Source organism: Nannobrachium achirus (assembly GCF_963921795.1).
Source record: "Nannobrachium achirus genome assembly, chromosome: 12".
NCBI classification, from domain to species: Eukaryota; Metazoa; Chordata; class Actinopteri; order Myctophiformes; family Myctophidae; genus Nannobrachium; species Nannobrachium achirus.
Window position 1 is genome coordinate 36,438,834 of NC_137832.1, and position 22,139 is coordinate 36,460,972.

The 22,139-nt window shown below is 41.1% G+C and overlaps 1 protein-coding gene across 1 annotated transcript; it reads left to right on the top strand.

Annotated features, from left to right (window-relative positions):
* Window positions 1-5,257: 5,257 nt before the first annotated feature.
* Window positions 5,258-20,666, top strand: LOC308296153 (G-protein coupled receptor-associated protein LMBRD2B-like). Its single transcript, XM_080739306.1, has 18 exons — window positions 5,258-5,364; window positions 7,521-7,746; window positions 8,245-8,330; window positions 10,098-10,196; window positions 10,994-11,161; window positions 11,812-12,022; window positions 12,239-12,313; window positions 12,444-12,566; window positions 12,792-12,975; window positions 13,597-13,778; window positions 15,552-15,685; window positions 16,236-16,341; window positions 16,561-16,658; window positions 17,124-17,227; window positions 17,333-17,379; window positions 17,782-17,878; window positions 18,819-18,936; window positions 19,217-20,666. Exons 2-18 carry the CDS (start codon window positions 7,573-7,575, stop codon window positions 19,278-19,280), a joined length of 2,070 nt encoding a protein of 689 aa, XP_080595432.1. The 5' UTR covers window positions 5,258-5,364; window positions 7,521-7,572; the 3' UTR covers window positions 19,281-20,666.
* Window positions 20,667-22,139: the final 1,473 nt, after the last annotated feature.

Sequence of the window (22,139 nt, forward strand, 5' to 3'; positions counted from 1 at the left end):
ACTCTTAGTGCTCGTCAGGGTTGGGGGTCCCCAGTTAAAATATGATTATTTTGGGGGTCGCTGCCTGAAAAGGTTGAGAACCACTGTCTGGGCTAGATGATGAACTTCTTCAGTTACATGAGGTGAAAAGGTGTTTCTGTGCCTTTTTCACCACATGATGTTCATGTTGTGCTCATCCCAGCTCGTTGGTGAAGTGAAGTGAACAGTGAACACTATAAGGACCTTGAAGCTGTGGACTCTCTTTACAGCACACTCTCTCTTCCTGTAACCCACAATCAGCTCCTCGGTCTTGTCAATGTTGAGATAGATTTCCTGTTTTGCATATAAATTGCATGTTACCACAGTTCTCTTTCTCTCTTTAATTGTATGGTAGTGTATCTGTCCAATGTTGTTCAAGTCAACTATTTGAATGCATATTTACTGAATTGATAGTGTTATTAGTATATTACTAATACATTATTTTCATAAACAATAAAACCCTCCATGTTACAGTAATATCCGTTTGTACACTCTCCGAGTTAAAATGAGGCTTTGACAGAGTAGCCTATTATTGTGAGTGATTGGTAAGATCTAACTAGGCCATTTATCAGAATGGAATCTGCTTTTTATCTTTCTTCATAAAGAATCTCACCAAGAAAGATGATGCATCTGATCTGTCAAACGGATTCTATCCTGTCATATTTTTATATCAATTCAATACAATTTAAATTTTAATTTAAATTAAAAGGAGCTTTATTGGCGAGAGAAAATATATGTTTACATTGCCAAAGCAAGTGTCAAAACATAATAAAAATCACACCCGTGTGAACTGAGCGGTGGTCCCCCCCCCCCCCCCCCCCCTTCCCCCCCCTTCCCCCCTGTGTGTGTGTGTGTGTGTGTGTGTGTGTGTGTGTGTGTGTGTGTGTGTGTGTGTGTGTGTGTGTGCGTGTGTGTGTGTGGGTGTGCCTGGTCTGGCCTGGCCTGAACAACAGCGCCCCTCCCTTAACATGTGTGGTCAGAAAAGGTTACTGCAGGCTACAGACAGACAGACAGACACGCAGACAGACAGACAGACAGACAGACCCACACACACGGCCACGTATAGGAGCGTTGTGACCACCGCTCAAAAACTGGGGAACATATAGTTGGAGGGGGTACAACATTGTGTAAACAGAGTAGAGCTATGTCACATTTCATTTCATGAAGTATAAGTATTGTCCTGTTTAATGGGGACTATAACATTTAAGATACCTCCACGCCATCTACTGGTGATACAGGAAAACTGCATGTTAATCTAAAATCAGGTAAATTGGGGGGTTTAACTCATTTCTATTCAATTGTGGTAAATCACTCATTTACAATAAACATTAACATTACAGACACTCATTAAACTTCAAAATCTGAAACATTTTGAAACATTTATGTGAATCGAACAAAATGATTTTGTGGCAAATAACAGTAAATAAGGTTTATTAACATTATTTATGAGGAGATCAGGCGTTCAAGTTCAGTGTTACCTTTTAAATCACTTTCCAAAACAAACTTTTATAGAATTGCTTTTATACTTGATTATAGTCTTGCGTAACAAGTATAGCCTTTTGTACTCTTTTATGTTTGTCCTGCAACTTTTACGCTGTCATTACATTTGCAGTGCTCTTGCAGGATGTATTCATTCTGCTTTTTAATGTTATTTTCACATTTGTGTCCTTTCATGCTCTTTAATTATTTTTCCAAAAATATATATATGTTTTTGTTGTAGGCCTATTTAATGTGTGAGTGAAGTGCTGAAGTGATGAAGTTGTGATTATTAGGAATCCTAATATTAATATGGGTATTGTTATGATCATGATGATTTAGCAGTTCTATGTCAGCAGACAGGTGAAAATAAATGTATCATTAAATGAAGTTTTGAATGAAGGAATGGGGGTGTAGTATAGTGAGTGAGAGTAGTAGCTAATTACTTTCATGTAAAAAGTTAATGAAAATTATATTGTTTTTAAAGGAGTATTATTACATTTCCCAATTTAATTTAGCATATAGTTCATGCATGTAGACACAGAAGGCAGACAGTTCTTGTTATTCTCTTCCCTTCATGTTCATCCTCACTTCATTCTAATTCGCTACAAGCTACCTCACACACACCCTCATTTCCCAGTGCAACTTAGGCAGTCTTTTTAAGCAGCCTCACCTCACTGCTCTTTCTACATGCTCAGCTGTCAAAGCATGGTTGTGTGCTGTCAGTGTAAAAATCCTCTAGGTCTCCTCCCTGTGGCATTTAGCTTCAGTTGTAATAGCATGTAATAGGAGGAAATGTAATAGGAAATGTGGATTGTTGATGTAATTGGAAGTTCATGTTTGTTTATCTGTAACTTCTCTGCTCTAGGGGGTTTGTGATATCAGATTCTGTGTTAGGATATGGTTACACAGTACACATCTGCAGGTTACATCACAGGTTTACTGGTGTAAAGCAGTTGGTATCCTTATCTGTGGATATCCCTGCATAGCTGAAACGGAGAAGTGTTCCTCAGTGACAGAAATGGCCAACTTCATGGTTACCTGCAGCACCAGGATGGGTTTGGAGAATTGACTGAATGATGTAGGTAGCACAGACAATGGTTAAGCAAAAAGTATAACACAAAACGCCCCAGAGGGCTTGCTTCCATTGTGGTCCATTGTAATCAATTAATCAGTAACAGCAATACAATACAATACAATACAATACAATACAATACAATACAATACAATACAATACAATACAATACAAGAAGGTTAATGCACAGAATATATAGGTACACAATTAAAGTATAGAGTGATGAAATTAGAGCTTCTAAAACACATGATGTGAGAATAAAATAAACTTAAGGGGCATTCATAACTTTCTCTTTCTCACTGTGTGTGTGTGTGTGTGTGTGTGTGTGTGTGTGTGTGTGTGTGTGTGTGTGTGTGTGTGTGTGTGTGTGTGTGTGTGTGTGTGTGTACGTGCACATGCGTGTGTGCGCGCGTGCATGGTCATTTTCATGCTTGAGAATGGCATTGTTCTAATTTTATCATCACACTCTTCCAGACCATTTCATACCATGAGGATCTATAGATCTCTCATGAAGAAAGAAAATGGGCACTTTTAGGGACTTTGTCTGTACCATATAAAGGGGCACCCCCCCATACATGTACTTCTAATCAGTGTTTCCTGATTGGACAAATTGCTGAAAATGATAAGATATGTTAAAATGAAGTCAAATCTATTTTATTGCAAATTAGTAGCCTACCACGATTATCAAATAAATCAAATAAGGTGTCTAGACCTATGTTTTGGGGGTCAAGGATCGTAAAGTGATTGCATGTACCTGTGACAAGTTGGTGTGCAAATCCAGGGGCATCACAAGGGGGGGGGGGAGGGACTGAGTTACTAGGGCCCAAGGTGGAGGGGCCTCAATTATTTTATACTTTAGCTATTGAAAAATAGCAGATATACAAGCTCGCAGCACGGGCTTGTAGATCTGCTATTTTTGAAAAGTTGTGAAAAATGTGTGAAAATCTTTGAATATAGACCTATGTATTTTTTAAGCGAACATTTGTAACTCATTTTGCTTCTGGGGGGTCCCTGGAATGAAATGGGGTCCGTAGCTAAATACATATTATTTTGGGGGTCCTTCACATGAAAAGGTTTGAGCACCACTGACATAGAAACATAGGTTTTTCAAAAAAAACTTGGAAGGACCGTAGCAAATTTTCACGATTCTTCAAAAATATAGCAGAAGCTTGCAGAGCGGCACTCTGTGCCACGCTGTGAGCTTGTAAATCTGTTATTTTTCAATAGTTAAAGCACAAAATAATGCGTAATAATGCGTTCCCAGTTCCACCTATGAAGAATATTCATGGGGGGCCCACAGTGAATCCTTGTACCCAGGGCCCAGAATTTGGTGTGACACCCATGCATATCAGTGCTGCTCTACTGATAATCCGTTTCCACACCACACCAGTGATGAAGCTACTGCAGGTATCCCTGCATAGTACCATCGGATTGCATCAGGGGGTAAAAAGTCTCAGGGGACTCTTTTTCCCCCTCTTTCTCTTTAGACAGCATCCAGGCTGAGGTCAGGATTATCCAGCCTCTTCCTGTGAGCTAGGCTATATAGAGATTTTGTACATCCAGATGAGTAAACTTCCTACCTTGAAGACACAAACCAAAGTTGCATGCAGGGCTTAGCTGTGAGATACCGGTAGTCATTGCAGTTCATCTTTGGTGCTGGTTGAGAGGAGCTGAAACTTTCCACAAAGGTGTGCTGTTTTACCAGTCCTCTCCTGGTTAATTGGGCAGTTCCTCTAGTGTGCTCTTGTCTGTGCAAAGCAGGTCACTCACCAGGCACTCACTATGAAGAGGGCACATGGGTGGAAGGTGAACTGGTCAATGGCCTCTTTCAGATTTATTTCTGACCCTGATCAAGGCAACAATTAGCCTAGTATTTGAGCAAACGCAGGGACCTGGCATCATTCAATTCTACCACCTGATCAGCCAGCTGAAAAACATTTCCTGCATGCACTCTCCACATCTTCTGTGGCAGAGGCCGGGTCGAGGGAGGTTGACATGGAGCCAGTCACAACATGCATGGGATCTCATCAACTAGGGCTGCAAAAAGAGTAGGCCTATTGCATGTCACACTGTTCTTGTTGGACTCAGAAAAATAGCCTATGAGTGGACAATATTATATGACCAGGGAGTCATTGTTAGTGTGGTTGCCCGACAGGGCAACACACTGTAGTCCTGGGGAAACTTTATTTATTCTAGATAAAACCTTATTCTAGATAAACTTTATTTGTGAATGACAAACTATTGAGTTAAATGGGGGAGTGGTGTTCAATTGGAAATTGGTGGAAAACTAGCTTGAGCTTCTCATGACAGTTAACTAGCTTGCTGCAGAATATAGTCACTTGCAATTTCCAATTTCATCTTTCTAGTTTCTAACTATAGTTAGAATAGCTTAGCTTCAGCACCCCCACAAACCCCTATAGCTCATATTGGCCAATCTTCTCATTTGCATAACAAATATGAAATATGGGATATTTTGACAACTTTTTCTTTTTTTCTTTTTTCAATCAGAAACAACACCATAGGTCTAGGACACCACCCTATTTCCGAGGGGTGCATGATATTGATATATTCCTATTATACCCCTCTTCCCAAGACTAGACTAATGCGGCATGTTGACTACAACACCCAGAATTCAAATTTGAGCGACAAGAAACACGTGTGCAGTTACGCAATTGTTTCAAAGGTTGTGGTTGTGTCAGTGCCTACACTACACGCTTCGGGAACAGAATGTTATTGTGCGCGTATTGACAGGCTGACAGACTTTTTTTTGAAGCGAAAAGACTCGAGAACGCCGGGTAAGTAAAAGTAGGACTATATACACCAGATCGCAGCGATCTGTTTTTTAGAATGGTATTCATCATTGTATTAATCTGAGCGCGTATATCGTCTGGGGTTTGGGGGGTATAGAGTGTTGTCTTCTCCTGTTTTTAAAAGCTGCACTACAGTTGAACTGACTGGCTATTACGGATGATTATTTATAGGCTATCTATTATTAAAACGCATTGTGTCATCATTATGTGGTCGATTCAATCAATAGTCGTCTCGTCACCCCCACACTATCGTCACAATATTTGAATGGTCAACAACACTCAGACTGTTTTGATATCAGCAGCAGCTGTTATGCATAATAAGCCCTAGCTGGATGCATCCTATCAGCTGCATGTTCTGTTCTGTTCTGTTCTCTTCTGTCTCCCTTTCTACTACCTAGTAGTTCCTCACAATGGAAAAGAAGATAATGGAACAGACCACTTTCCAATCCCTCATCAAACTCCCCTGTCATGTTGCTCACTATTAAGCCTATAAACCTGTTTCTGTGTTTGAGCAAAGAAGCAGTCAGGCAAGTTCTTCTCAGCTTGGAAGCCTACATTTCTCATCTCATTTTCAAAAGAGTACTTCAATTTCAACTTCATAGTCACATCACAGGTTAATACGTGTACAAGCTTCCATCATTTGTAGTTTTCAAGAAAGTAGGCTACATGAATACAGGGACAAAGAAAAACGAAAAACAGGTCAGATATTGAAATACTACTGATTCGAGTAGAGTGATATGTAATGTATACATGCAAGCAGGGTCCGATATTCCAAAAATGTCAATGGTATCGGGCAGTTAAAAGAGCTGCATATAGGCTGCTATGGTATGTTAAACCATAGCTTAAAATAGCAACATGTGCAACAAGTTTTGTCATTGTTTACAAACAAGATAGTCAAAATATAGATAGTCATGTTGTCAATATACAGTAACAATATAACACTGAGGTTTTGATTGCAATGATTGAAAACACCCAAGGATTCACTTTTACTGTATATCAATTTCAATTTCGTAAGTATACAAAGTTACACATTACTGTGTGTGGGACTGGGAGACTGAAATTGCAAGAGATTGGATAGGACAGGAATTCATATTTGATATTACTGTTTCTAATGTAATTTGTTGACAGACCATGTCATTACGCTACAGAAAAGAAAAAGACAAGAATTAGCACAAATTAGAAAAACACAAGAAAATTGGAAATGTAAACTATAAACATAGAAAACACTTTCTACACTTCCTGATGTTCCTGTCTGTTGGGCCACATTCTCATCCACATCACAATGAATATCTATACTTGCAATGCAGCACGACATCTTATTGAAATATATGGACATAATGCTGCAGATTATGGCTATTTCTTTTACTTTTTTAGTTCAACCATTCTATTACAAGTTATTCGTAGATTATAGTATATTACAAAGAGAACAGCAGCACTGCACATCATCATTTGCTTGAATGAGCCAAAGCATTTGCAATTTGTTTGAGTTCAAAATAATAAAATTGTGGGTATATAATGTGACTGGATAATGTGGAGGGGGCAAAAGTAGCTCACTTAAGATCTGAAAGAAAGTAGTTCACTTAAGTTCTAATCAGAGAAATGCACCAAAGCAACTGAGAAAACCTGTTTGGTACCATAGAGTTATAGGTTGGTAAAAATTATGCTCACCCTGCCGGCATATTCTTAAATTCATCTTAAATGTCTAGTTATGCTCTTGAACACTGGTTATTTTAGCATGATAAAGTCTTCCTCATATTATCCACAAGTTTCCCAAGGAGCTTACTGGGGAAAGGGGTACAAGCTATTTTCGTTGTGCGGCCTACAACGTGGATTTCTAGACGGAGGACACATTCTTTCAACATAAAATGTTGCATTCAAGTTCAGGAGAGTTCAGAAATGACAATTGCCTCCTGAATGCTGTAGGACATAGAAAGGGGGGAATTTGCATTTCTTTCTCCATAGTAAAAGCATGCATTCCTTTGATATCTATGTGTGCACATACCTGGCAATCAGTCAGAATGAAACAGCCAAGAGGAACAAGAAGTGAGGCCCAACCTTTACGCAAAGGAATCAAGGGACTCTGGAAACTTGTGGATAGTTTGCTCTATTGCTGTGTGTCTTTCTTCTTCCGTCTGTGCCAGTCTGCTGTGATGAGTGTGTGACAGCGTACATGCAGTTGCTCCTGTCATCAGTATGAGTGGTGCTGCGCTGGCCGTGGTGATAGTGGTCGTGTTCTTCTTGGCTCTGCACCTCCTCCATCGCTATGGAGACTTCCACAAGCAGCAGCGCATGGTCCTGTTTGGCACCCTGCTGAGCTGGTACCTGTGCTTCCTCATAGTCTTCATCCTGCCGCTGGATGTCAGCACGGTACGAAGCTGTTCAACCTGATTAACTACTTCACTGTGTATTATACTTCGTTGTACAATGGTGGCACTGGCATATACAAATGGCATGCGAAAATAGATGATCTACAAGCTCAGCTTGGCAATTGTTCACGATTGCATCCAATAATTGTTTTTAAAGCATGCGGCACCTTCAAGCTTGTAGATCTGCTATGTACACTTGTTCATTAATCGTAATCGGTTTGAAATTATCATTCTTTTTTGGAAAAGAGACTCATGTCTCAATGGGATTTTCTGTTAAATAAAGGTTATAATAACTGCAAGTTTTACTACTTTATCTTGAGTCACAACTTGACCACTGTGTGTGTGTGTGTGTGTGTGTGTGTGTGTGTGTGTGTGTGTGTGTGTGTGTGTGTGTGTGTGTGTGTGTGTGTGTGTGTGTGTGTGTGTGTGTGTGTGTGTGTGTGTGTGTGTGTGTGTGTGTGTGTGTGTGTGTGCGTGCGTGTGTGTGCTCCTTTTGTAGACCATCTACAACCAATGTAAGTTTGACAATGCAGTGAAGCCCACTAATCAGACAAACTCCACCTCATCGACTTATCCGGCCCTCAGGTAAAAGCAACAGCTCTATGCATTCTAATAATTTATGCTTCGGTTTCAAGGTCTACAAAGAAATTGTGACTTATGCTCTAAGTTTAACATTGTCATGTTCTAGTCAAATGATACATGCTAGTGTCTACAGTTTTGAGCGGCAACATCTGGCTTTGTCTGTTTCCCCAAAAATGTCCGGCCCCCAAAAAATTTCTGGGCTCTGAAGTGTGACCTACATCTGGCCTAGATTTGGCCTACATCTAGGCACAAACAGCTCAAAGTGTCTTACGCCCAGGGTCCCATTGGCCAAGCTTCGCCGGACACGTTGTGAGCGCTGTGAGTCCCAGCGGGACGCTTAATGAAAGTAACTCATAAATGGCACCGCTCACTTCACACTAGGTGTGATTTTTGGAGCTGTGTGGGTCTGTGTGTCTGTGTGTGTGTGTGTGTGTGTGTGTATGTAGCCTGACTTCGGCGCGTAACTAGTGCCGCACCATTTACGCCACTCGCGCAATATATACATCAAAATGTGCGGCTCGGCCGGGAATGGTGTTCTATTACCTTTCGTTCCGATCCGCCTTACCATGCCGACGTAATCGGCAAAAAACGACGCTTAATTGTCCCCATTGACTTATAATGGGACAATGCAAGAAATCACTTTCAAGTATTTTTCTCTCGTAAACCATAGGAGCTACAGTTTCAAACCTCGGAGAGGAGATTCATAATGATTTTAAGAATGAATCGAAAAATAATTACATCACTCGGCCTCATGGTGGCGCTATAACGGCCCACTTTACGTTTTGCCCCGTAACTCTTGAACCGTGGATCGGAAAATTAAAATTCTTTTTTCCCTGGATTCCTTGGGTCAAGACGCATCTATATAGGCCACGCCCATTTGCGCCAGGATAGATTTTCCGCCATCTTGAATTTTCTCCAAAACACACTTTTTGCTCCTTTTCCTACATATTTTCTTCAAATGTCACAAAAATCGGTACACATGATCTACACACACACACACACACACACACACACACACACACAGCTCCACTTCACACGGGTGTGATTTTTATTCAACAGAGGGCTGATGGATCTGCAGGTGGTTGTTACATTTTTCATGTCAAGGACCCTCGTCCCCCAAATGAAAATATATTTGGCCACAGAACCCCCATTTGAAAATATTTTGTGAAAGATTTCTTTGAAAATAGCAGCTCTACAAGCTCACACCTCTACATTCACAGTATTATAGTTTTTCTTGATAATAGTGTTAAAGGTTTCAAAGTGTTGGAATGTGGAAATGAAACTGGCTACTTTTAGGAAATTGTGTTGAGAGAATTGAATCTTCCAGCTTCTTACAAACTAACCAGCCGTACTTCAATACTTCAACTTACTTCAGTATGTTGTCAAATCTGTCATTATTAACAGTAATAATAAACAGGTGAGCTGTATGATGTATATTATAATATATAATTAATTCCTTCAGTCTATGATAATGTATTTTGTGCCTGTGTAGACTACGCAAAGTGCGTCATTGGTTATTGTGTCCCTTGCAACAGTCAATAAAATTATGTCATCGACCATATGGTGTACGCTTTTAACCCTGTCTTGTTACAGATAATGATAGGCCTGTACAATGCACATATGAGCTGCTGGCTCATATGTGTTATATAAATAATTCGATTTCCATCTCTCCTTTATAACTTTTAAACCATTTATGACATTCATCATTGTGTGTGTGTGTGTGCGCATGCGTCTGTGCATGTGTGACTGTTTTATGTGTATGCTTTTCAGTGCACCGAAGGTATGCGAAGAGCCATGGTTATACATCCCAGATGGCATCCTACCTGTGTTCTGGAGAGTTGTCTACTGGACTTCCCAGTGTCTCACCTGGTGAGGTTACAATAAAGGTTATCACAGAATAGGTTGTAGTTTGAAGTGCAAGGGTTGCGCAAGTGCAAGGGTTAGAGCAAACGTTGGATGTATGGTATCTCTTTGTAAGAGGCATATACTGTAGTCCAGGGGTTCTCAAACCCTTTAGGCCGTGACCCCCAAAATAAATATATTTGAACTGGGGACCCCCACCCTGACAAGCACTTGGAATTGTAGGTATTACACTTAATGTGACTCGGTTCCACAGATAAATATCTATATCTATTGTGAAAATAGCAGATCGGCTATTTTCACAATGTTTGCCTCTTGCTTACTTAATATTTGACAGTTTGGCCAGTTTGGTATTAAAACAAACTTTATTTTTGATGCTCCAATGCGTTTTCAGTTGAAATATACGCCATGTTGGCGGAGTTTGATGCTTGGGTAGTGCATGGATAAAGTTCCCGGCCACCGTCATGGGGTTCGAAGCTTCCAACTTGGCCGAGCGTCCAAACAAGTACGACTGGCTGTGATTGTTGGTGGAAAGCCGGACAATCTGATGTTAGGAGTAGGGTGTGGGTGCTACATCCTCAGAGCAGGGGCTCCTCAATGGCGCATTAGTGACAAGATTATGGGAATTTTTTACTAAAATTTGAGAAAAAAGTGGGAAGGTTATTGTCTACTCTAAATTAAGAGAAACAAATGTTTTTTGTTGTCATTCAATGGCAACACAGTCATTCAATGAAGTGTAAATGTACCTTAATTAACTCTCTTTTAATCTCCCTCTTTGGTATTTGTGTGGTATTGGTGCATGAAAGGCTCCTGCTGCCCTTCATGCAATCCTATGCATGCTCAGGGGCCTTTTCTATCCTTGGAAAGATCAAAACAGCTCTGATAGAGAATGCCATCTACTACGGCACCTACCTCCTCATCTTCATCTCTCTCCTCATCTATGTGGCCAGTCACCCACAGTGGCAACTCACCTGGTAAGTGTACCATACAGCAATATTCCGACTCATGTAGATAGTTCTCTCATGTAGAGAAAATAGATACAGTGCAATAGAAAGCACTATGATCATATAACAGGTGGGACTTTTATGATGGCATAATCTAGTGTTACTGAAGATAAGCCATAGGCATTGGGTGGGGCGCTTCCTTGGTTTGGATATCTCAAATTGCCATCTATAAACGATTTCAAATGTCACCTGCCTGGCTGCCTATCTTACCGTATCTGGCTTGAGCTTTCTTGCTGCTTGTTTCGTGTTCCGGTTATATTTTGTATGTTGAGATGATATGTATTCCACTTTTAACCTATTTTGGGCATGTTATTATAGTCAAAGATGACAAAAATGGCCAACCTTTTTAAAAAATAGCTAAAATAGCAGATGTATAATCTCACAATATGTCATATTGTGACACCGATGTAAGACAAGGTTTTTAGTGCTTCCTAAGCTTCCTAGTTTATCAGGTCTAGTTTATTGTAGGTCAAATAATACATATTATACACTATGGTTCTGTGCCAGTTCGCTTTAACGCTTTTGCTTCAACAAAGAGATTAGAGAGATAAATTGCAACACAGAGGACTACACATGAATGAAACTTGCCGCTCAAAGGTTGATGTTTTTAATTTGTCTAGGACAGAGCTTCAGACCATTGGCATCACGGCCGCCAACACCTGGGGCCTCTTCCTGCTTGTGTTGTTGCTAGGCTATGGCCTGGTGGAGATCCCGCGTTCCTATTGGCTCTCGTCTAGCCATGCTTATCTGATAGCCAAGACGTACTTCAAGGCAGCCAAGATGGCCACTGAGAAGGCAGATGCTGAGGAGAACTTGGCAGATGTTATGGAGGTGAGAGAGAGGACGGCAAGTCTGTAGGACTGTCATGCCATTAACTACGAGATTTGCTTGAAATTGAAGTTTATATCAGTATTTCTTTTTTCCCCACTTTTCACAATGTATTACTAACCTGTGAAGCCAGACCATAGAACTCAAATTAATTCACATACAACATGCAACAAAGTATGTTTTAGCCGTGACAAAAATGTAAAAATGTGGTTTTCTCAGGAAGTGGCAACTGTCCATGAAACCGTTAAATACAACCATCCTCTCAGGAAGTGTGTTGACAGCATTTTGAAAAAGGTGAGGAAATAAAACCTTTAAACACCACTTTGCAAGCTTGCACTATATCCCTATATCACCAGCATACACAGTAAAAGCCAGAATGTTCATTTACGTCAGTTGAATTGTTTATCTTGACACTTGTTTTCAGTGTCCCACTGAGTACCAGGAGCAGATGGGGAGGGACGTAGAGAGCTGTGAAGGCAGCAGTGATGGGGAAAACCAGCGCAACGTTCTTCCATCCAAGTGGAGCCTAGTGAAGCTTCATAAACAAGTATCTATAATTTACATCAAACATATCAGTGTCATTTTAGAAATACAAAACCGATTTTTTTAAAATTATATTTAATTCATGGTAATTATGCAGCCACTGGAATGACAACATTGGCCCTTGTTCTTACTTTAACTCTGAGAGTGGACCCAAGTGGACGTACATTACAAGTCCATTTGCTTACATGATTTATAAATGGATCAATTAAAATGATTTTACTGTGTACAGGTGATCAAGGCAGTGCAAAGGCATGGTCAGACCCAGGTCCAGTGGTCTATCCTGTTGGGCCAGGCCTTCCACCTGGAAGATGTGGCTAAGAGCCAGAGCAGCCCAGCCCACCAGTTCATCCACAGCTTCAGATCACAACAGCACCACAGCTGGCTCCACAGATTCACCTGCACTTCTACTTTAGGTGGGTTCAGTATATCGGTCATAACATCTACAGTATAATCGGTGGTTGGGATCAGCAATGGACCCAATCGTCTCTTACAAAATAATCTGTTCCATCATCCAGCCACAGCAACAAGTAGAACAAGACTGTACAGTACAGTGCATACGAACCTCCGCCTATCAGATGAAAATTTCGAGGTGTGCTATTTCCATCTGATATGACAGATTATGTCATATTGACATCACTTGATTGTGACCTTGACCTTTGACCATTTTGACCCAAAGGTTAATTATGGCTTCTTAGCAAGCTATTCTGAACATGAAAATCCATTTTGACCTTTTTCGGTCAAAACATCAAGTTCCATGAAAAAAAGTAAAATAATAGCAGTCATCCATTCTCAAGTTATTTTGCTAATGGTCACTTGGTCAGACAGGCAGAGACAAACGGATGGAATGGGTTGATAACATAATCCCATTCTCGTGTGTGTGTGTGTGTGTGTGTGTGTGTGTGTGTGTGTGTGTGTGTGTGTGTGTGTGTGTGTGTGTGTGTGTGTGTGTGTGTGTGTGTGTGTGTGTGTGTGTGTGTGTGTGTGTGTGTGTGTGTGTGTGTGTGTGTGTGTGTGTGTGTGTGTGTCCTGCTCAGAGTGGTACTGGGAGTGTGTGCTGAGACAGTGGTTCTACAGGCTTCTGGCATTGTTTCTGTGTCTCCTCTCCGTGGTGGTGGTGTGGTCAGAGTGTACCTTCTTCAGCACACATCCTGTCCTCTCTCTCTTCGCTGTGTTCATCCAAATGGCCGAGAAGCACTACAACTATATTTGTATTGAGGTAAACTCATACACATGGACACAAATACAGGCACCGGACACACACACACACACACACACACACACACACACACACACACACACACACACACACACACACACACACACACACACACACACACACACACACACACTGGGATCCACGACGTGGATGTGTCCATGACGTCAGTCATCTACCGTATGATGTATGACTCCAAAATTGGGAGATTATCTCTGTACACACAGACTGACCTTCTTCTATACATTTTCCTCCTTTAGAGCCATTCTGTACAAATACCGGTATGTACTTTTGCTAAGGGCGATGACAAAACTGACATAGAGATCCTAGTGACGTAACCGTTAATATATAGCTGAAGTCTGAATGGATATCACAGTTGCTCCCTGACATAAAAATGAAACAAGAAGCGACAGCTAATTCATTATGTGACAGGAGCTGAACACAGTGCACAGAATAAACAGATTTCAATGGCTATTGAAGTATGTCAGCAAGACCTGACCTCAGGGCCGATCCCAGCAATTGTGGTTCCTCCTTTGAAGCAAAAAGTCAGTTTCCTGAGGAGGTTGAAGAGATGGCTCTTTGGCAAATCAAAGAGTGGTAATGATGTTATAAACATCATCACTCCGCCTCCTCAAGCCCAGAAATATACTGGGACCCTCACCTCAGAGGATGCTATACAACAATCCATTATATTTTATAAAGAGGAAGACACATTTGACGTGTTGCTGATTTCAGGAGATCACAAACAAGCTGTTGGAGGTAACGGGCAGAACCAGAAAGGTCTGTTCTTGGGTGCTGTCCAAAAGCTGAAATGCATACCTAACTTCATAATGAAACCATTTTCAGCCCTGCGCAGGTTCTACTCTAGTTATACAGATCTTGTTATACTTTCTGTAACAGAGCCAATCTGTTCTGTTGTTTTTGTAGCTCTGGATCCAACCAAACTACTTTCCCCTCATGATCCCATATGGAATAATGAGAAATGGAGGACTACAACAGGCAGGTGTCGTTAGGCCTGGGTGTCTGGCTGCAGACCTGAATGTGCTATGAATAGCCTCAGATCTACAAACTATTTTTGTTTTTAGATATGTTTTTTTTTCTTCTTCCAAAACAAGAATAACTAAGAATCTGCAGGAAAAAAAACATATCTCCGGCAGGCTGGATGAAGCTCCATATTTGGGCAAGGCTAACAAAATAATTTAAAGCACCAGGATGCAAGGGTACAAGGGTGCGCAAGATTTTATTGGTCCAGCATTTCGAGCAATACAAGGCAGGAGCAGGGGTGAAAACAATCTCCCACCTTGCCTTCAGCCTGGTGAATTGCTATGAGAATTAACAATTTCACAATATTATGGGAGGGCCTTTTAATGCTTTACAAACTAGTGATTCAAAAGAATGCACTGATTTATCAGCTCATCAGGCAGGTCGTTCCAGAGCCAAGGAGTCCTGACAGCAAAGGCAGGGCCACTCTTTATATTTCTCTTAATAAAAAGCTAAAGCTAGATTCAAAGCCACCCTTTATCCTTGTCTTAATAACGGGCCATTGCCCATTGCTATATTCAAAGCCATACTCTGCTTTGTTCCATGTGTGCGCATGTTCAACCCTGGCAGCGCACTGCGTCAAGCACCCAGAACTAGAGGCAAGCATACTGACTCTATGGGAGCCAACCCAGGGCAAAGTCAGGAAAGGCAGAGGGCAGCAATCCAGGAGTCCCGAGTTGGTGTTGACTAACTTGTAACCTCTTTGTGGCTGTTGTGTTGTTTCCTCCCCACCAGATGGCGTGCTTCGTCAGCATCTTCTTTCTTTGTGTGTGCGTGTACTCTACTGTCTTCAGAATCAGAGTATTCAACTACTATTACCTGGTGCCACACCATCAGACTGATGCTTACAGCTTGCAGTTCAGTGGGATGTGAGTCCAAGTCATTTTTTAATTTTAACTTTAGGTTGTAGTAGGGCATTATAATTCAGAAATTAGTTCAGAAATGAATTGTTTTTAAGTTTGCCAGTGATACCACAGCAAGCAGTTGGAAACTATTACTGAGACAGTGTTGAGGAGTTAAATTAGTTGGTTCATGTCATAATAGGCGTTAGGCGATGATCTGGGCCACCGCTTTTCCTGGCAGTTAAGGCGCATGCAACATATAGGCTCTAATTCGAACCCGGGTTCGAATCCCTAGCACTACCCTTGCGGCGTGTCACTCTCCGTCTTTCCCTCCCTGTTTCATGCCACTGTCTCTACTGTATACTGTCAATAAAGGCAGAAAGGCCCCAAAAATATCTAAATAATAAGAACAGTCGAACAACCAGTGACAATGGCAGATCTCGAGCTGAGATCCAATTAGTTTTTAAGCAACTACTGCAGAAATCCCACCAATATGTATCATGGCAAGGTGACTAGGCAACTCAAACTTCTTCCAATGTTTAATTGCTTTAAACCTGTTTTCTTTCTTCTACCTCAGGTTGTTTTGCCGTCTGACCCCTCCTTTGTGTCTTAACTTCCTGGGTCTGATCCACATGGACTCGGCTATTTCACACCAAGAAAGAATCCAGACCTCCTATACCTCAGTGGGTGACATACATGCTTGCATGGATAATAACATGCATGCATGCACATGGACACGCACACATACTGTACATACAAGAATATCCCATATTCACAATATTATGCAACAGTAAATCCTTAATGTTGATTAATGTATTTCCATGTTTCCATATTTATTAATTTATTTGAGTTACATGGACACTCAGGATTTGACCAGGAAAATTATTTTCTCTCTCTGTCAGATCATGGGCTCCATGCATCTGCTGTCCTTAATATCTGATGGTTTCTACATCTACTACCCCATGCTCATATTGCTGCTCTGTTTGGCCACATACTACAGGTCAGTCAGTCACATTTTCGAGTCCTTTTTACACGTGTCTGAATACACTTTACAGAAGATGAAGATCATAGTACAGTCCTGTACTGTGATATTGACCTGTCTAGAGCCCATAGTTTAGCTGTTAGATACAGACAATATGTCTTATGTCTTGTGAATAGAGCTTGCCTCTCTGGTCGAGCAAGGTGGTACTGTATGTCTGGAATTCCCACTTCGCAAGGGGAGATATTGGGCTTATTAGCTTTAGGCAGTTGTAACCGACACCGACACCAAAGTTGTCCTTTAAATGTCTCAGTGGAAGAGTAAGGGAAACCACCTTCAACCACTGCAGATATACTATTTATATTGTATAATTTAACATACTTAAACCATACAGATTGGTTAAAATAAAATGTATTCATTACAATAAGCTCCGGATTGCAGCTTTAACACAAGGTGTAACATTGTTTTTTGTGTCTTTGTTGGTAGCCTTGGCTCACGCTGTTTGAACCTCCTGGGCTTCCATCAGTATATCACAGATGATGACTTGACTTCTGATCTAGTTGAGGAGGGCAGGGAACTCATAAGAAGAGGTTTTTCATTCATTGCTTTATTCTGGCTACTTGATTTATTTGCTATACATTTCAGAGGCAATCATTAACATCTAATGATAATTTAATGTGTGCTTTTCTGTGTAGAGAGAAGAAAACAACAGAGGACAGAGGATGGTGAAAATCGTCAATGGGTTAGAACAATCAGTTATCATTTTTACTCCATAAGCAACATTTACCAAAAATCACCTTTCAACTTTGAGATATACCAGCCAATAATGAAGTCTCACTGTACAGTACAATTAGCAATTACATTATTATTTTAACTCAGAAGAGTGTACAAATGATTTCATTTGGTTGCCTTATGGGACGGGGTTTTCAAAACGTGAGTCCGCTCCATTTTGTGATAGGGGGGCCATAGCCAGAGGATATGCTAATTTGGTGGTCCTTCAAAGTTTGTGGACCCCTGCCTTTTGGGTACATTTGGTTCAATGCATACACTCTTTGGAGTTAAATTAACATGATGGATTTTACTGTGTAGATTTACTGGGATATTCAATGCTCTGTGTGTGTGTGTGTGTGTGTGTGTGTTTCAGTGCTGGAGGGAGCGATATGGGCACCAGGGGATTGTAGGCCGTACCAAGAATGGTTACTCCCAGTTAAAGGACGACGACTCTAAGATCAATAAAAATGGTAACGTGTGTGTGTGTGTGTGTGTGTGTGTGTGTGTGTGTGTGTGTGTGTGTGTGTGTGTGTGTGTGTGTGTGTGTGTGTGTGTGTGTGTGTGTGTGTGTGTGTGTGTGTGTGTGTGTGTGTGTGTGTGTGTGTGTGTGTGTGTGTGTGTGTGTGTGTGTGTGCGCGCGCGCGCGCATGCGCGCGCTCTTATCTGGAATAACTGCTGGACCAATCATCACGAAATGTCTTGTACACAAAGAAATAGTTCCACTTTTCTTCATACCTCCATTATTTAGTGTAGCTTCAGTCTCCGTTGCCCATACTCAATTAGCCTCCAGGTGTCCAGCCCCATACAGCTACGTCAATGGGGAGGTAGGCCCTTCTGCCCAGGGGATGCTAAGTCTTACAATATCTCAGATTGGGTTACTTTGTCTCATTCACTGCCTTTTGAATCCATCACCTCAGCTTACAAACTCCTCTTCCATTGCACCAGTCCAGCATAGCAGGTTGAATGCAACCCCAGGTCTCCCACACGGGTAATATACCACTTCACACTTGGAAAAAAAGAGCTCTGTTCTGGCCAGGAGATATTTAGCCTTACAAGGTTTCATCCAGGGCCTCTCTCTACTACAGTAGAAAACAAATGTATTCATAGCAACTGTGTCTTTTATGTACAGCGCAGTGTGCAATCATTGAGGATAATTATGGTGTTTTCTTCCAAGATGTCTGTGCGTGTGTGTGTGTGTGTGTGTGTGTGTGTGTGCGTGCGTGTGTGTTGGATCTGTATTTTTTCGTCAAAGTAACGTTTGAGAGTAAGGCAAAACTCATGTTGCTTGGCACAGAAAGTAAAAGTGTAATATAAGTCTGCTGCAACTATCCATAAATGTCTTAGCGATTATTCTATTGATTACTTTTTTGATGATTCGAAATAATGGAGAAGCTGTGTGCCTGTGTTCAGCAGCCCAGTGTTCTTGGAGGGAGCGAGAAGAGAGGGAGCAGAGTGCAAGTCTGCTGCAGAACACCCAGCCTGTGAACTACAGTGGTGAAGAAAACCTCAGTGGTTCCCCAGCCAAACGGTATGCTCACTCATATACCACTGTCTCCCTAAATTAGATTTTAAAACGGGTGTGAGTGTGAAGCAGGGCGTTCCTGAAAAAGTGAATGTAAGAATTTGTTACTTGGGGGAGATAAGAGTCGGATTTACAGACCCCCCCCCCAAAAAAAATCTAATTGGAAGGGAAAAAAAGCATTACACTGAATGAGCATTGTAATTCTTTTTTTTTTTCTTCTTTTTTTTCTTAATACAAAATGTGGTAATTCTTAAAAATTACCTCTGTATGCATCTCTCTCTCTCAGGTACACAGCAGGACGTTTCCTATCTCTTTCTGCGCCCCAGACTGGCATCTTTGATGATGTTTGAAAGACAAAGAGGAGAAGACATATTCTTGTTTCAAAATGAAAAAGGAAAAAAAGGAAATGGTTGTCAGTGGTGGAAGTCGAGAAGAAGAATGGACGATGTCTCAAAAAACAATAAAAGGGCGGCCATAGCTGGATATGTGCAGAGAGGCCACCTGAGAAACAGAAGGTTCCCGGGTCACCCACCAGCCCTGTGTGTCGAAGTGTCCATGAGCAAGACGCTCAACAACTGCCCGCCCCCCGGGTGCTGCTGCATTACTAGCACTTGCACACTTCTCCTAATAGGATGGGTTAGAAGCAGAGTATGTGCAAATGCAAAATGTACTGTGACAAAGAATACCCCAAAGGAGTGGGGACCATACTGTATTATTATGAGATAATGTAGACAAATGCCAAATGGAAGAGGATATGAAAGACCAAGTGACGATTGATTGAAGCGAACATTTTGACTGTTGAATTTTACCTCTTTTTGTTACATCAATGTTTTTATTCGACCATATAGATGGGTGGGTAGTCTTTTATAGCCACACGGATCGAGATCTCCACCTACCAATACATCTGGTGCTGTCTATATTCAATCTAGGGGCAAGAACAGCTCAGAAAACCGGTAACAAATCTACGCCTGCTGCTTTGAAACCCATTCTTGATTCTGTCCCAATATGAAGGACTGTCTCTAAAGTCATTGGATTGTCATTGGTAGTGCTCTTAAAGGACAACTTTGTTTTTTGACAACAAGGGTTCATATTTTAGATTGTAATTAGAGAAAAGAAAAAGTGAGTGTAAAAATGTTTTCATTTGCTTCATTATATTGTTTTATTGCGTTTACCGTGCTAAAATGTGGGGAATGCATACACATGGGGGCATGCGTACGCATGGGGGCATGCGTACAAGTGGCTAAATATGTCTTTTTAGACACATTAAGCCAGCAGTTTCTTTATTGCTATTTACAGTAACACTTCTAGCCCCCATAAGTCACATCCAACCATGAAAGGTTGCGTTGTATTTTGGGAATGGGCTTATTCTGTGTAAAATGACATATTTAGCCACTTGTACGCATGCCCCCAACCACTGAAATAAGAATCTCTAAAACAATAGAAAGAAGTAAATGAAATCAATTTAACACTGATCTTTTATATTCTTTAATTACAATCTAAAATATGAACCCTTGTTGTAAAAAACTAAAGTTGTCCTTTAACTTTCCAAATAGTTTCCACCCAGTTCCAAGCCCCTACACCGAATTTAGATGTTGGCGTAGATCTCCGATATGCATGGCTACGCGAAACTAGGAGGACAACATTTTGTTTTCATATTTAATGTAGCTGTACTGTATGTATGCTACAGCTGTTTGATCATATTTGATAATCTTGTGGGTGAAGAGAAATGATAATGCACATCCTTCTCTAAAAGAGGATAAGCAAACAATCTTTTGTTATATTAACAAAACAATATGTTGAAGTAATTAATAAAATCCCCATTGTTGATACCAACAATTTTGATAAACTATTAATGATTGTGCCTTCATTTACTGTATGAAGTAGGCTAGTTCTATTAAAAGCGCTCGGGTAGGTTTTAATGGTTGTGACTTAGATTGACCTGTTTAGTCTAATGATGTTTTATGTTATATATCCCAGGGCCACTTTCCTTGTAGCCCCCCTTCTTATATCTGACAAGAGCTGACACCCCCATCTAATTCGCATTTTACACACACACACACACACACACACACACACACACACACACACACACACACACACACACACACACACACACACACACACAGGTTTGTGCAGGTTTCAGTGCTAAGTAATATATAACTCACTCAGCAATCATGTAAGCACATAACATAATAATTAATTTGTCTTGATTGTCATACAAATTTGACTGGGATAATTCAATGTGAAGGTTGCAGATCCGGTCTAGAGCGGATACGGAAACTGTCTATGTGACAGTGCGAGGGAATTGCCGGATCTGAGCACTGAGCAGTAATTAGAAACCAGGCTTTCCACACAATCCACAGTAAGCTAGGGCAGCGCTCTGCTTGGTTCCTGGACATAGATAGATGTACAGGTCCGTGAACTGAGCAAATATTCGCCTTCAAAATAAAATGCTTGTAATTAATTCCATTGAAAAACGTTGAATTTGCAAATTATATGCTAATTAAAAATATAAATTAGGCATTTGAACAAAGCCATATAACAAAAAATATGTTTATGTGTAAAAAAAAAAGTTTTAATAACAAAAAATATATCTAAATAGATAAATGCTGTTCACTGGAGTGCATAGCCTTTACAAATTGGACACTGGACAGTAGACGGCTCGCTGCGTCGGCACTTTGAACACACGCACGCGTTCGGGGAGACCTCCTCTACCACACCACACTCTCCACTAAGCGGGAGAGGTGTAAAATAAAAATTTGATGGCCTTCCAGTGTGGCTAGACATAGAAAAAGTACCATTTTTCAGACATTTTCAAACTCTAGTTGGCGCTGGAGAGCAGACGGCTCGCTGCGTCGGCACTTTGAACACACGCACGCGTTCGGGGAGACCTCCTCTACCACACCACACTCTCCGCTAAGCGGGAGAGGTGTAAAATAAAAATTTGATGGCCTTCCAGTGTGGCTAGACATAGAAAAAGTACCATTTTTCAGACATTTTCAAACTCTAGTTGGCGCTGGAGAGCAGACGGCTCGCTGCGTCGGCACTTTGAACACACGCACGCGTTCGGGGAGACCTCCTCTACCACACCACACTCTCCGCTAAGCGGGAGAGGTGTAAAATAAAAAATTGATGGCCTTCCAGTGTGGCTAGACATAGAAAAGTACCATTTTCAGACTCTAGACAAGTCCCATCTATTTCACTGCAGA

Coding starts and splice junctions, on each gene's coding strand:
- LOC308296153 (XM_080739306.1), top strand. CDS start 7,573: ATGAGTGGTGCTGCGCTGGCCGTGGTGATAGTGGTCGTGTTCTTCTTG. Junction 15,686..16,235: donor AGCTTGCAGTTCAGTGGGAT/GTGAGTCCAAGT, acceptor CTTCTACCTCAG/GTTGTTTTGCCGTCTGACCC. Junction 16,342..16,560: donor TCCAGACCTCCTATACCTCA/GTGGGTGACATA, acceptor TCTCTCTGTCAG/ATCATGGGCTCCATGCATCT.